Genomic DNA, 16,622 nt, shown 5'->3' with positions numbered 1-16,622 from the left:
AGAGGGGTGAGGGAGGGGATTGTGTCCCTGTGCCCTGCTCAGGTGAGACCCCACCTGCAGAGCTGCCCCAGCCCTGGGGCCCAGCCCAGGGAGCAGCTGGAGCTGCTGGAGAGAGCCCAGAGGAGGCTCCAGGATGAGCAGAGGGATGGAGCAGCTCTGCTGGCAGGAAAGGCTGGCACAGCTGCCATTGTTCAGCCTGGCCAGGAGAAGCTTTGGGCTGAGCTCAGGGTGGCCTTGCAGGGCCTGAAGGAGCCCCAGGAAAGCTGGAGAGAGACAATTGCCAAGGGCTGCAGGAATTGCCAGGAGCCAGGGAATGGCTGCCAGTGGCAGAGGGCAGGGCTGGATCTTGGGATCTTGGGCAGGAATTGTTCCCTGGCAGGGTGGGCAGGGGCTGGGATGGAATTGCCAGAGCAGCTGGGGCTGCCCCTGGATCCCTGGCAGTGCCCAAGGCCAGGCTGGACATTGGGAGCACCTGGGACAGTGGCCCATGGCAGGGGGTTGGAACTATGTGATCTTTAACCTTCTTTCCAACCCAGCCCTTCTAGGATTCTATGATCATTGTGGATGGTATTGCTGATTTTGGAGGGTACTGTTTGAACACATGACAGTTTCCCAGAGTGGAGAAGCATCAAACATGGTTCTTCAGATCTGAAAAGTCTGGAGTTTTTCCATTGTAGCATTGTAAGTGCACACTGCATTATGGACATCAGTGAGACCCAAAGCTGAGATCCTAAAAGGGGGATGAGGAGTGTAAAGGACACCAGTGAAGGGAGATCAAGAAAGAAGAACTTAGGGAAAAAGGGCGAAGGTTTCAGTGTGCTTTTTTCTTTTTTTTTTTCTGTTATTTGTGTGTAATCAATGTGAGGTGATGAAAAGACAAAAGCAAACCAAAAAAAAGCATTGAAATAGATGCTTGAATAAGAGCAAAAATTGTTAGACATGGGGCAATACCAATAGATTAAGGCTGCAGGCAAGCCCTGCACAGAAAGCACTAGAAATTCTCTTTTTCCGTGGCCTATGGATTTTAAAAATAGGGAAATGTTCAAAGATGAACATGGATCAATTCAGGCTTTGCAGGCACCAATATTCATGACCTCAAGTTATGAGGAATTGCAGTGTGCAATTGCTCTGTTTGCCAAAAATTGAGAAGTTGCAACTTGACCCACATGTACTTAAACTGATCCAGCTTACCAGAATTAATTCTGCTCCTCTGAAGCTTATGTAACATAATCCATGATGACAAATAAGTGAACTTAAAAATAACTTTTATGAAAAGGCAAGATGACTTAAAAGAAAAAATAATTAATTACTTCAATATAGACAGGTCAGTCTGAAAAAGACTTTATTTCAAAGGACAGTAGAATTCATCCAGTCAACCTCAGAGTTTGTAGTGATACTCCAATATAAAGTCTGCGTTAGATGATGCTCAAGAAAAGCCTCTTACATGCACTTAGGACTGTAAAAGTAATGAATAATCCATTTGTGAAGGGTTTGAAGGGGTGCTAGGAATACTGATAGATAGCAATTTTATGAACTTTGGATGTAGCTCAGTTAGAAATTATTGTATCACATACAAAAATTTCCTTTTTGAATGCATCACAGGGCTTTTTAGGGAGCTGGGAGAAAGTGGTGATCAGTGCTGAGGGCAGTGGCTGCACAGTGAGGAAGGATGGGCAGAGCTCAAAGCCTCAAAGACCTTTTTCACCCCCCACTATATCTGTGGCAAACAGCACATCCCGGGGTTAGAAGCAGTTAAATCCTGATTTTGCTATCGGTTCCCAATGCAAAAACATCCTGTGGGCCATTATTTTGTAGTTGTTTGCTTCCTTTTTTTTGCTTCTCTTACTGCACAGTAACTGTCCAAGTAATGATACCATCATGACAGCTAATAAGAGTTAACTTTGAATTGAATTATGTCAACTTAATTATAACCCCTTTAAGAACTCCTTTGAGAACAATGAGAATGTCTAGATAGGGGTTTGATGTGAAATGGATAGTCCAATTTAAATGAAAGCTTAATTCAAGTTAACATTTCTTTCTTTCTTTAGTGTCTTCATTTCTCAGAACAGATTGTTATTCTCTGTAATTAACTGACAGAAATAATAAAAAAAAAATCCCCAACAAACAGAAAATAATCATGGCAATGAAAGTTCAGCATCCACGTAAGCAAGCTGTGCTCCTGCCCCTCAAATTACTCTTCACTGCTGACTTGAAAGAAGTGGGTTTAGCCTATCAAGTATACTCAGAAGACAAAAAGCCTTGCATGCACTTGTCCCTCTGATTTACTGACCATGACTGATGGGGAATGGCATTTGCTGCCAGTGTGATGATAACAGATCCAGACCCCTGGCAATCTGATCCTCTGGGGACAACTCTCTGACTTTGGAGTTTCCCCTGGTTTTCTAAACTACCTGAGCATTTATTATGAACAGATTCCCCCCTAGTCTATGTTGCTTTGGGTGTTTAATGTTTTTAAATAACATGTGGGGTTCACATGACTTTGCACACTGCTCTGTTTCTTTGATGGTTCATCAGACTGGAATTCAGGGGATATTAGACACAGAGAATCGTGGAATGGGTTGAGTTGGAAGGCACCTTAAAAATCATCTCATCCCAGCCCTGCCATGGCAGGGACACCTCCCACTGTCCCAGGTGCTCCCAATGTCCAGCCTGGCCTTGGGCACTGCCAGGGATCCAGGGGCAGCCCCAGCTGCTCTGGCAATTCCATCCCAGCCCCTGCCCACCCTTTTCTGTGAGAAATTAAATGAAAGAATCTCCTGACCCAGGCTATTCACTGTTGGATCTTTTATTTGTTTCAAGCTGAACTGCAGTGAACTGTCACAGCTCTTGTTCAGTTTCCTTCTGAAGCTCACCTTTAAAACACAGTTGTGTCCTCCAGAGGAAGAAAAACCCATGTGTGTTACAACCTCTTGCAAAGAATTTCTGCCCATTTCTATTTCTGTGACAGTAAATGTAGGATAGAGGATTTGTAATTTAAACAAACAAACATGCAGAAAACTGCATTATCATAAGAGAGTGCACTGTTCTGTGAAGGAACCTCTTTATCTTCAATTAATAATTGGGTGATATGTAAAAAAAAATAGGAACAGACACAGCTCTAATCCAGTGCCATGCCATCAAATGTAAGGCTAGAGGGAGGTGGGTAGGCATGTGGGTAGCTTTGATAACAAAGAAGTAAACCCATATGATTCCAAAAATTCCCATGGCTCAAAAGAAAGAGGTCTGTGAGCTTCTAGGCTTTTTTACCTCATGAATGCCTGCTAGAATTTCAAACCTATTGCTCTGAGGTGGATTTCACTTGACATTTATTTTGTTTCTAGTTTTCTTTGTGCACCTTTTAGCAGTCTCAGGACATCATTTGAAGTTCAGCTGTAAAGAAAATTGGGCTTGAAAAATTTCCTGCTGTTTTACCATTTCTTTTAAAGCACTCAGCACATGGAAGGAATAAGAAAATCCATAGAAAGCTGTGGATATTTTCACAAAAATAGTGCAGTGTGCTTTTCTGATCATTTTCTGAGTCATGGTCTATCATCTTACCAGTGGCTTAGGCTCCTCTGAGATTTATGTTACTTCCACACATTTCAATAAAATGAGGGACACAGGATATTGAAAACCAGGAGCTACAACATAAATGTTGCACTTTCAACATCTGATGTCCAGCCTATGACTTCTTAAGGAAGAATTCACATTGAAATAACTATTAAAAACAAAGAGATCACACAGAAAATTTGCTAACAGTGGTGCCATGCCTCAGCAGGATTCCTGTATTCCACATGTTTTGTCCTACAGGAGCTGGCAATAGTTGGGAGTAGCTGGATATTTCAGGAAACTGAAATTTCCCACTGGAAATATGGGAAGGGCATGGAGAAAATGATTAATAGTCAATTTTAAATGAGTTTTCAGACTTCATGTTGCAGAGGGAATTTTGCACGGGACAGGAATCTGAGCAGTCCAGATGCTCACAGATGTTTTGTAGATAGAGCTGACAGCATCTCCTGCTGCTTTTCAAAGATAGCATGAGAGCCACAAAGTGCCTCCTGCAGCAAAACCTGGCACCACTGAAGACAAATGTGATTTCTCACACCAACTTGAGCAGAGTCAGCATTTCACTCTGTGTCTCTGGGTGCTCTGAGCATTTTTCTGCTTGAGTTACTTTGGTTAATTAGCCCGTGGTGTGGTGGGTTGACCCAGGCTGGGTGTCAGACACCCACCAGAGCTTCTCTATCCCTCCCCTCTGCAGCTGGGCAGGGGAAGGAAAATATAACAAAGGTTCAGAAGTTGAGCACAGAGACCACTCACAGAGTACTGTCATGGGTAACACAGACTCAAATCAGAGATATTGATTGAATTTATTGCCAACAAAATCAGAGCAATAATAAATAATTACAATAATATAATAAATAAAAAGCAATAATAAATGAAACAATAAAATAATGAGAAGAAAAACAAATCTTTAAAACACCTTTTCCACACCCTTCCCTCCTCCCCAGCAGCACAGGAAGATGGGAATAGGGGTTACAAGCAGTTCATCACATCTGCTGACGTGGGGGAAGCTTCTGGAGAGCTGTAACCTCCCCATTACCAGAACCTGGCCATCCAAACCCAACACAGCTGGCTTGTGGCAGCCCTGTGCAAGTCATTTCTAGGAAATGTTATCTTAGGAGTGCCCAGGTGGAAAACCAGCCTGATCCATGAGAGCTTCTGCCTGCCCAGGGTCTTTGCATCACTCTGGTGTCCAACCTCCCCAGGGCAGCACAAAGCACAGCCCTGTCCTGGCAGGGTGAAACACCAGAGCTCTGGAAGGAGGGAGCCAGGGATCTCCAGCTGCTCTTTACCCAGGACAGGACATGTTGGTGCTTGGCTGTTAGGAAAGTAGTGCTGTCCCATTACCCCTTCACTTTGTTACCTAAATCTTGTGTTTTAATTAAAATTTTGACCAGAGGGAAAAAAAAAAAAAAATCTCTTGAGAAGCTTGGCCTTCAACAGTGCTTGAAGAGAACATAGGAAACACAGTCCAAACTGATTGTATAATCTGTGAAATCTTTTCTTTTTGTGCATATCTCAAGTCCCATTGCAGCCTACTCAAGTAATTTTGCTTAATTTTTCAAGGCCTGTTCTTTTATGCATGAATCTTTTTCCAGATTAACTGTCCCAGTTATATTTGATGCCAAGTCTCTTTTTCATGTTTTCCTAATTGGTGCAAAATGGATTATTAAGTATAAATTCTGATCGGTGTGCACGACTGAAGTAGATCAGGACTAAAAATATAGTATTTTGTCTATCTGTATTCAGTATGTGCCTTTAAAATGTATATTTAGAGGCCAACAGAAAGTCTATTTCTATCAAGGGTCATTCTTGAGGAATAACAAATGAAGTTCCAACACAACCTTTAAACTGAAAATACACTAGTGATATTTTTTAATGTATTTAGGTGACCTGAGAGCTGATAAAACCTGACTTTAGTTTTTTTCACATTTGTGAATTTCAGATAGACTCTACAATGTATTAATATACATGAAGGTTTATTTTGCTTAATATAAAGATTGTTGTAGAAGAGATGTACCAATAATTTAGTTTTTGTAAGACACTTGTCAACTGTGGACAATTCTTGCTGGAAGTGTCGAGAGAAGCATCCCTTGGATGTAATTTTCATCCATAATTTCTACTCCAAAATATATAAAAGCCAGTAAAGATGATAAATAACTGGGTTTGCTCTTTCTCCTCTACAAAGACTCTTCCCATCCCTGGCCTCATCTCTCTTTTAGTTACTTGTCTTCCAGGTACTGAAACTGATGTTTTGCTTGAATAAATAGCTAATATTATGAGTTAAAAGGAATTAATACCGTAAAAACACCGTTTTTAGATTGGTTTGGTTTTCCCCCTTTAATTGTGGGTGTCTCTATTTCCCTTCCAAGGGCTGTATGAACAGACAGCTCACTTCAGCCTCTCTTGCTCTCTCCCTCCCAGCTCCTGCCAGGATCCTGACGTTCAGCGGGACGGTGACAACGCCCTGGATGAAGGACATTGTCCTCCCTTGCAAAGCCGTGGGGGACCCGGCTCCAACAGTCAAATGGATGAAGGATAGGTAACCAGCAACTAAATGTACAGCTCAGATAAATCCCATTTCCTTTAAAATCCGGAGGTTTGTGGTGCTGGGTCACTGGCAGCAAGGAGAAGGACTGTTCGTGGTGATTTGCACGTGGTCACAGTAGATGAGGAGTTCAGAAACTCCTTCAACTGATTGGCTGTGGTCATTACAGGGCATCAAAGGGAGAAAAAATAATGAAGAAGGGCTAAAGGTAAACCTTCAAAATGTAAAACTTAGGAGGGTTTTTGTTTGATCCTCAGGTAGACAGGAAGGTTTTATTTGGAGAGAGCAAAGTGCCTGATACAGTGATTTCTGCTGAGGTGGGCAGTAAATGTCTTGCACATATTTAACTTTCCATTATTCTGTTTTCAGCTTTAGTTTCACAGTCTGACAGAGCCACTTGGAAGCACACATGGACAATAATTTTCATGCAAGCACTGTGTAAGCAGGGAAACTACAGTGCTATGAAACCATCTTGTGCGTTGATATAAATACCTTTGATTTCATAAGGATGAACTCCAAAGCCAGGAACCGCCTATTCCCTTGTTTCAGCATTTTTATGAAATGACAAGGAAGGAGTGAATTTCTGTTTTCACTCACACTAGGTCCAAATGCACATAAAAAATGCAATTTTAAGTAAATCATAGGTGTTTCCCAACAGAAAATCCTCCTTTGCTGCCTTATTGAAAGGACACACCTCGCCCCACACCTTTCTTTCTCTTTCCATCCTTAGCTGCTTCAAAAATAAAATCCACTTGTGAGTAATTTTGATTGTAACTTCTTTAATGTATGCACTTTGTTTCCTGTGAGGCAGTAACGGGACACCCAGTCTAGTGATGATTGATGGGCGAAGGAGCATCTTCAGCAACGGCAGCTTCGTCATCAGGACTGTGAAAGCAGAAGACTCTGGGTACTACAGCTGTGTGGCCAGCAACAACTGGGGATCAGATGAAATCATTCTGAATTTGCAGGTACAAGGTAAGGCTGCTGGATCTACCTCGGAATTGTTACCATGGCTTTAAAGTGCTGCTGGTAATGCAGAGGTGTGTCTGTTTGAAATGCAAAATATTAGTATTTATGTGTATTAGTGCAAATCTAATTCTTCCAAATTAATACATAAGTCATTCTGACTCAGCCATGGGCATTTTATGATCTAGAAAATGGTGCTTCTGGTGAAACAATTCACATACTCAGGTAAGCCTCTGTGTGAGTTTTTGTAAGATTGACAACCGTGTGTTTGCGTTCTGTTATCTTCTAGTTCTTCACACAGAAAGTATCAGCTTCTGCCTTCTCCTTACAAACATCACATGTATCATTTTAATGTTACAAAATTCAAAAATGTGAAGGCTTTTAATTTAGCTCCTGGAAAGCTATCAGCAGAAATTTGCCTCTGTACTGAGACCTTGCACAAAAACTTCATTATGCGAGCGCAGAATTTTATTACGAGGTGAATATGAGGAAGCATTGGAAATGAAGCATCAGTACCCCTTCAGCTAATGCATTTCTCCAGCTACATTTTATATTCATGTTGAAAAGCACAAAGTACATCCAGGATGATGTTGATACATACAAAAGCAGGGACAATATAAGAATATAAACTAAGAGTAAAATGAAGCAGAGCCTGTGTATTTACATACCAAGAATTCCCTGTGCAAATTTCCTTGCTCATTTGCACTAAAGCAGATCCTACAAATGCTTCAGTTGACTGAAAGTGTTTGTACCAGAGTGGACCATCACTGTCCTGGATGTGGAATTTAAACTTCAAGTGCAAACACATGAGAGCACAGAGAGAGGGTGTTTCCACTGCAGTCCCCCTCTCTCCCTGCATAAACCATTCCCCTAAGCCTTGGGACAAACATCATGGCAGATATTGGCATAGATCAGCTTCCCTACAATCCAACAGAAACTAAAGATGCTTTTCTGCAATGTTTGAAGCATGATCACAACAGGAAGTTGGGAGAGAAAACACCATCAAATGGAAACCTTATATGTCACTAAGTACTTCTGTAATTGCATATATTTGCTTTTATTGAACTTCAGCTACTAAAAGCAAATCAATGTTACTTCCCTAAGGGACAGACAAAGAGTGGCTTTTAATATGTGGGACCACCATTTTTTGTAGATAGGGTGAAGCTGTGATGAAAGCTTTTACAATAAATCTTTTCCAGTGCAGTGTGTGCAGTCTCTCCCCATGGAATCAGCCAAGTCACTCAGAATAAGAGAACAAATCCATCTCACAAAGGGAATTTTCCTTTAGAGTATAAACTGTCTCTTTTGTTTTCTTCAGCCCTGTTTGGCCCTGTGAGGGCAAAAAGAATCAACTTCTCTTTGAACTAATCCATAGCTGGAAACCAGCAGACTCTGCCTTGTATCAGCACCCATTATTCTGCAATCTGATGACACAAACATGGACAGCAGTGAGGAATTTCACTCTGCAGGAAGAGCTGTCCCTTAAGCATAGGCAAAGCAGGCAATGTTCCCTGGCAGCAGAATGCTGGACACAGCAGAGCATTTTGGATTTCTGTCCTGCCTGGTCATGGGACTGTGTCAGGACAAGGGCAGCTCCTGCCAGCATGGGTCACTGACACCACCACCCTCTTCTCTCCCATGTCAGAGGAGCTGTGGCCATCCTGTTGTCTCTCCTCCCCAGATTTCCATCCCATCTTTGCTGCTGTTTCTTGATCCTTTCCAAGCATGGACACTGTCCATACCTCACTCCCTATTCTTGAGGCAGCAAAGCTCAATTTTGTCCGTGTTTCTGACAGTAGAATGTTCCCAGAGCATTTCCAGTCCCAGTTCCCTGTGTCAGTTCCTAGTCCCAGTTTGCCCTGTCCAGTGCAGCATGTTGGGATGTGGCATGGCTCCTTCTCTGCCCTGCAATGCTGGAAGAAATTCCTCCAGTGAGGGTGGTGAGGACCTGGCACAGGTTTCCCAGAGAAGTTGTGGATAACCCTGGATCCCTGGAAGTGTCCAAGGCCAGGCTGGATGGGGCACAGAGCAGTCTGGGATAGTGGAAGGTGTCCCTCCCTCCCCATGACAGTGGATTGGATTGAGACGATCTTTAAGGTCTTCTCCAACCCAAACTACTCCATGATTTTCTTCCAAAGGAAGCTGGGAACTGGGAAGTGGATGAGAGTTGAAACCTCTGTCTTATTCCTGCACTCAGTCAGCAGCTGGTCCTCGGAACCTCCATCTTCCATCCCCCATGAAGTTTATGGGCAGCAGCAGAACAGAAGTGTTTCCAGTCTTTGCTGACGGGGTTGGGAGTTCTTTATACCAAAAGCCTCAGTGGTTTGGAAGAGGACTGGATCTGCCTCCAGTCACAAATCTATCTATGATACCTAATTAACTCTCACTTTTGAACTTGCAGAAGCCCTTGATTTGCATGGGTTTTTTTCATTTTTGCCATAATAGCCTGCAAAAACAGGAATGAGTGGGGCATCATTTGCAACAGCACATGTTTCCTGCCACCAAAATCTTGTCTTCTCCCCAAAACAGATACCAAAATAATGAAAATTAATGTCTGGGTAGCTCATGTGCCGTTGAGGTCCAATGGGACAGATGCAAAAAAAAATCAGAGAAAAACAAAGGTTTAGAATTGAAAGATAAAATTGTGTATAAAATAAAATTTAAAAAAGGAGAGCTTGTCTGTTCTTGTCTTAACCAAGGATGTCAGCTAAACAGACACTTTGACAGAAATCATTTGCATTTTTTGCAACTCATAACAGCTATTTGATAAATGACTGTTAGAAGTGATTAAGATCGTGTCAAACCATTTGATTACATTTTCTATTTCTAACTATTTCCCATCTAGTTCCACCAGACCAGCCAAGACTCACTGTATCCAAAACTACATCTTCCTCTATCACTCTTTCCTGGATACCTGGAGACAATGGTGGCAGTTCTATCCGAGGTAATGTAAATCAGGTTAATTGCTGCTTCTTTCTAAATTATCATATGTTGATAGGATTAGTATACAATTATGAATGGCTCAAAAAAAAAAAAACCAAAATATTTTTTAAAAAAGAAAAACAACCCAATCTGTATTGCTGTCAACCCTTAATGTGCACTATCATTGTGATAACATCTTTCGGTAAATTGCAGTTTGTCTTTGTGGTGGTTTATTCACACATTTAATCACTTTGTCCTCAGCTGTTATGACAGTTGCTCTAGCTGATTTTCCAGACGTGTAATCTCTAACCACTCATTTTGGAGGGTCCAGGTTTATCATCTGGTTGTTGCTGATTGAAGGGTCCTTAGAAATATCCATCCTTTTCTCCTTGAAGCCATCATAATAAAATGTATTTAAGCTGTTGTCAGGGTAGGCAAAATGCATTGCCTGGTATCTTTCAGTGAGGGGAGTGCTGTATGTTTCCCTGCACATTTATTTATTTTTATTTCAGTTTTATTAGGTTTTTAAAATGCCTCCTTGGCTTACCTGAAGGATTTGTGACACCGTTGCCATCCGTGCTTTCTCCCCAGGTTATATTCTGCAGTACTCAGAGGATAACAGTGAGCAGTGGGGCAGTTTCCCCATCAGCCCCAGTGAGAGATCCTACAGGCTGGAAACCCTGAAATGTGGCACCTGGTACAAGTTCACCCTGACTGCTCAGAACGGGGTGGGGCCGGGGCGCATCAGCGAGATCATCGAGGCCAAGACGCTCGGCAAAGGTGCGCTGCTTCCCTCCCCTTCACCCTCCTAAAGCTCCTGCATTCTGCTGCAGGTCTTGGTTTAAAACAGCCTTGGATATTTCAGTATTACTGGCTTTGGAGACATTTACAGCTCTGTCCATGGCTGTGAAAAAGAAGGCTGTGGGACTTGAAGCCCGCACAGGGTGATGTTCTTTCTTTCTCTAATAATTTTTTTCTAAGATGGGTTGGCAGATATTTGGTAAGAGGATGTCTGCACTGTCACAGGCTATAGCAATTCCAACTATTTCATTGCCATGAGGAAATTGTCTCTTCTCTTCTTATAAAAATTCAGGGGTTTATTGGTCTGGATGCTGAAGGAAGACAGGGAGTATATTTATGTAGAAAGGAAATGGAGCCAATGTCTGATTTCTGCTGCAAGCCAATACTGCAGGAGCGTGCAAGCAGCATCCTCTGAACTAGATAAGTGTCAAAAATAAAGGCAAAGTTTGCATAAAGTTCTGCAAGGCAAAACAAACCATGTTTGGATATTTTTTTCCACACATTGATATGAAAATCTGGGTTTGTGAGTCCAGCACAAAGTGGGAAAAAACATTTAAAAGGACGAAGGGTGGGAAGTTGAATATGTAGATCCTGAGTTTAAGCTAGAGTCGAGACTGCCCTAGAAATTATTCCCTAAACTTTATATTTTGGAAGGCTTTATCTGCAATATTTAAGCATTTTGTCTGGAATATCCCACTGCCTCTAGAGCCACAGTTTTCCAAGGAGCAAGAGCTCTTTGCCAGCATCAACACCACCCGGGTGAGGCTGAACCTGATCGGCTGGAACGACGGCGGCTGCCCCATCACCTCCTTCACCCTGGAGTACCGGCCCTTTGGGACCACGGTCTGGACAACGGCCCAGAGGACATCCCTGTCCAAATCCTACATCCTCTATGACCTCCAGGAGGCCACCTGGTACGAGCTGCAAATGAGAGTGTGCAACAGTGCTGGCTGTGCAGAGAAACAAGCCAAATTCGCCACGCTCAATTATGATGGCAGTAAGTATTCCCTTGAATTTACGCCTCAGTTACTGTTTTACTTTAGTTTCATATGTGATTATTTTTTTCTTTTTGCTCATCTTCCATTTTTTCCCCTCATAAACCCCATTTTGAATCTGCCAGCCATGCTGTCAGAGAGGTTAAAGTCTCAAAGGTGTAAAATAGCTCTGCTTTTCCTGACTGTAGGCTGCCAGGCAGAAAAGAGGAATTGTTTATTTGTCCTCACTTTGGAAAAACTCTGAAGTCAATCAGCCATAAGACACATAATCATAGGACATTAAAAGTCATTAGTTCCAGTGGTTACAGGGGCCTTTCCTGGTATTTAATGTATCTTTTCCATGAAATTTCAGTCTTCCATGGAATGTGTTCCTGCAGCCATTCACGGGGGTGTCTGGCCTCGTTGCTGTTCCCTGTGACACAACCCAAAACCCATTACAGGACACATTGGAGCAGCCAAGCAGGTTGTCCTCTGGGAAAGCCTCTGGATAACATCCTCCAAGGGCAGAGCAATGGCAGTGCAATGATCCCTGCTTACAGACAGGGGACAGTGAAACTAATGGCCATGACAGATGGCTCTGTCGTGCCCAGCAGCAGGACATGCACCATGAGTTATTGCATCCCACCCTTCTGCCAGGGGTTACTGCCCACCCTGCAAAACCCAGGACATGAGGGCAGGAGCAAAGGTGCCAGTTTGTCACTGTCTGCAGCTCAGGTCCTGGCAGGCTGAGTGGGAGGGATGGTGGCACACGTGTGCTCCCGGTGGCTCCGTAGTGGGGAGCGGCTGCTGCGTTCCTGGCAAAGAGGCAGCACAGATGGCTCCAGATGGCAGGCTCTTGAATTGCTCCAGTGGGAATTGCCAGAGCTTTTCTGGAGACATCCAGTGTAAAATCTTGCTGTGTTGCCAGGGATGTTGTTCTGTAGTGTTAAATTAAGCTACAGCACTGGTGAGCAAGTTCAAACAGGAGCTGATGGTTGTGACAGCACCAAATTGGTAATTTTTTGTAACTCTGTGCTGGTAACACGCCTCCACACGAACATCACCACTCATGTACAGTTCAGGGTCATTCCCAGGCAGAAATGTGGGATATGACTTAGGCAGAGTTTAAACCTCAGCACTTGACACATCCTCTCCTTCTCTACCAGCCTTTGTGCTGGGTACTCAACAGTTCTTGCAGATAATTAGTCACACATGCCCTCACCCTTTGGAAAAATATCATTTTTGGTAAGCTGCCACGCAAGTCCTCGTGTTATTTCAGACAGCCTGGAAAATTAAGAGAAAGATCTTGCTTCAGCACTCCAGAGGCCCACAGGAAAACAGGATCTAAGTGGTTACTACACAAATGTTCCAGGTCTTTCCAGGCAGATGAAGAGCTATTTTACTGAGATGTGTAGCTGTTGTCAATAATAACTCTTTCAACTATTATGAGTTAATTTCTTGTCATTTTACTTAGCCTGTCTGGTTTTTGTTTTGTTTTCCAATATCTTTCTACAGCAGCATCCAACTTTCAGTTTTCTGTTATCATCACATTTATTTGATTGGGGCAAACAGTTTTAAGCCATACCTTAAAATGAATTTATATCAAAATGCAAGTCCAGAGCCTTAAATTTCTGCCCATAGCACTCAAATCAAAACTATTCTTACAGTGATCTGATCTGAAATGTTGTCAGGCTCTGCTCTGTGATTGGGTGATGATACTTACCCTGGTGCCACACCTTGTGACCTGCACACCCTTTGATTTTTTATGTTGCTGTATAGCATCTTTAAAAGGGATAAAATGAAACAGTAAAAAATATTTGCAGCATTAAATTTCTTGGGCCATTGCTTCTGGTCAGCTAGAAAATTTCTCATTTGTGATACTGCTGGTTTTGTTTGTGAAGCATGCTTTGTTAGGACTGTATTGTGCCTTAGAGAGGCAGAAAGAGCTCAAATACTGACCCCAAGGTTATGAGAGGAAAGCATGGATGGAAAAGCAAATTTCAGTTTTCAGGTTTTCTAGATTTGCCATGTTTGACTCAGAACTGAAATTATAAATTGATGATGACGATGATGATTATCATTATTAGCATTCTTACCAGTACATGATGCAGAAATTTTCGCTTCCACAGACAGGGAATTTTTTGTTTGCAGAAAACATGCCAGTGGAAACTTCCTGGCCAGCTCCTCTTTTGAGTGCTGTTGCTACATCTACATTTGATTCACCCTGTGATGTGAGATTAGACCCTTCCAGCTTCCAGGGGCCACAGCTGCCCCTCGGATAAAGCAGATACAAGAGCAGCACTTTGAAGATTAGATAATACAGTGTATGAAAGTTCTGGGATGCCAAATGCTAAGAACAAGCTTAGAAGCTTTAGCAGCCTTAAGATAAAGCCTTTGTAAAGTTTGCAGAAATCCCAGTTACGTGGGTTTGGGTCACTTTGCTGCTCCTGAGGAATATCATGGCTCAGCATCCTTCCCCTCAAATCTCTCCGTGCTGAATTAGGTCAGAAGGTTAATGACAAACCTACGTGCAGCGTTTTGCTCTCTGTTTGTGGGCATTTCAGGAACGATTTCCAGCTTACAGGTTTGCTGACCTCCCTGCCCCTTGTTTTTTCAGAAGCACAGAATCCATAAGGAGATATTTTTAGCCCTGTGCAGCTGCAGTTGTGGAGCGCTGCAAAGGAGCTTCCCGGCTCGGGGATCAGCTCCTCGGTAGCCCTGGCATTAAATCGGATCAGCTCTAAACTCTGCTAATTGATTCTGACCCAGGCAGGCACTCCCTGCCGTGAAGGACACAGGAAAACACTCCAGAATTCAGCAGTGGCAGAGGAAAAACTCCGTTCTGCAGTGGGAGATGCTGCAGCCAAGGGGGAAAAGGGTTCAGAGATATTCAGATTGCAGCTCCTGTGAGGCACTAATCAGGCTAACAAAGGGCGATGGTGAACCGGCCTGGAAAACAAAACAAACCCTCCCCGTCCATCTGGGATCTAGTCCTGAAAAAAAACCTGGACTATTCCACTCCCAGCCAGAGCCTAGAGTGACAACAAGTGTTGAAATGGCGTTTTCTCAATGGATAGCAGCATTGAGTTTTGGTAATTTCTAATGGTGAAAAACAACAAATGGGCAATGGCAAAACATGCAGTTTGATTTTTTAATTAAGCTCCAACTGCCTGTTTATAATGCTATGAGGTTTATATTTGCCTAGAGAGAGGTATGGATAATGATAATCACATATCTAAACACTTCAGGTTTAAGTGAAATAAAGGCCACTCATCATTTGATTTTCATCAAAGTATTAAGGAAAGCAAGACATAATTTTAGGCAATCTTGAACCTAATGGTCTCTGTGACAGTAATTCAGAGAAAACTTTGGCCCTTTAGTATCCAGGAGGGTTCAGGAGGATTTAGAGACTGTTATTAGTATTACCTTCAGGAGCTTGAAGTTCTTTTCATTTCCTCATCTAATAGTTTTATTTGCCTTTAGAGTAGTGCAAAATCGGCGTCTCAGGGCAAGATGAAAATATCCTGCTGTGTGTTCAAGAAATAGAAAATTAGAAAAAAAAAAAGAAAATTATGGGGAAGAACTGCAATGGAACATTAGAAAAATATTCCAAATGCAATTGTAAGAAAACAAATTTTCCAAAGTACCTAATATAGGTTTGGATTGTTGTAGCTGTTCTTTTTATCTTTGTCCCTTTAGGGAGCTGCTCTTCTCTTTATATGCAGCTGAAATAGCTCTTCTGAAAAAAACAGGACCTAGGATTCTACATTTTCACTGTGGTTATGGCACTCACATTGTACTGCATCAGATCTCAGGTTTTTTTTCTGATACTGTATAACACATAATGAGATATTACTATATCACTTAATGCAGCAATTAAAATGTATAAGAAGGATGTGCCTGTTTTTCTCTCTCACCCTCCTTTCCTTTTAGCAAGTAAGTAGCCACTTTTATGTTTCAGTAGCTGGTTAAAATTTAATAGCTTCCATCCAAAGTCATCACAGTTCACAATACTTACGTGTTTCTACGCATTTCAAGCAAATCTTCATTTTATAGCCTCATTTGTGGTTGCATTCAGCAGTTTAATAGTAATCAGGAAATGAGTGAGAAGTCTTCCATGACTAAACAGCCTTCCACAGAAGGTGCTGCATTCTTCTCACGTCCCTTAGAGGTAAAGAAGAAAAGAATTGAAAAGTTCAAGTATTATATATCACCAGGAAGCCAGGTATATTCAAAATGCAAATATGTCCCAGAATGAAAAAGTGAGCTGCCTGCCAGTAGTTGGTAGATTCATTTCCCTTGTTTCCCTCTCAAAATTTGATTGTTTCTATCCAGCATTACTCCCCTGTTTTACTGATGAGTATAATGTCAGACAGTCTTTAGCAGATTAGTATCAGGTTGGCTGTCTGAATTTCAGATCACTATCACTTCAGAATTGATAGCAGAATGTTTCTGTGCAAAGGATTAATCTGATGTATGTGGCACAAAATGAGCTTTGCCAAATGAGTTCCTTGCAAAGAAAAGCCCAGCAGAAATGTCACAGTGATCCTATTTCCCCATAATAAGGAATAATAGACAGAGGGAGGAATTCTGAGGTCTCTTACAGCTTTTTTAATAATTTAACCGGACTCAAAATTAATCATAGTATTTGACTGCATATCAGGTATGGTTTTCCTTAATCAATGAATGCAATTCTTCTGGATTTCTGGTAATCTCTGTCTCTGCAGTCAGTCCCTCATTACCAGGAGCCTGGTTATGTATTCACAAATAGCCTCCAACCCAAACAGAAAAGTCCTGGTGAGTGTTCTGCCTGCAGCTGAAGAGACAACATGCCTTATTCCATGAGA

General features: G+C 42.2%; 1 protein-coding gene across 1 annotated transcript in view; it reads left to right on the top strand.

Annotated features, from left to right (window-relative positions):
- Positions 1-16,622, top strand: part of DSCAM (DS cell adhesion molecule) — a 441,606-nt gene that overhangs the window by 381,978 nt on the left and 43,006 nt on the right. Inside the window, exons 22-26 of the mRNA XM_058834121.1 lie at positions 5,989-6,106; positions 6,924-7,087; positions 9,924-10,022; positions 10,592-10,780; positions 11,508-11,798. Of these exons, the coding sequence (XP_058690104.1) occupies positions 5,989-6,106; positions 6,924-7,087; positions 9,924-10,022; positions 10,592-10,780; positions 11,508-11,798 (861 nt within the window). The remainder of the gene's footprint in view (positions 1-5,988; positions 6,107-6,923; positions 7,088-9,923; positions 10,023-10,591; positions 10,781-11,507; positions 11,799-16,622) is intronic.

The sequence above is a fragment of the Poecile atricapillus genome, chromosome 1 (genome assembly GCF_030490865.1).
Source record: "Poecile atricapillus isolate bPoeAtr1 chromosome 1, bPoeAtr1.hap1, whole genome shotgun sequence".
Lineage (NCBI taxonomy): Eukaryota > Metazoa > Chordata > Aves > Passeriformes > Paridae > Poecile > Poecile atricapillus.
Note: the sequence above shows the minus strand (reverse complement) of the source record. Positions and strands in the feature narration are given on the sequence as shown.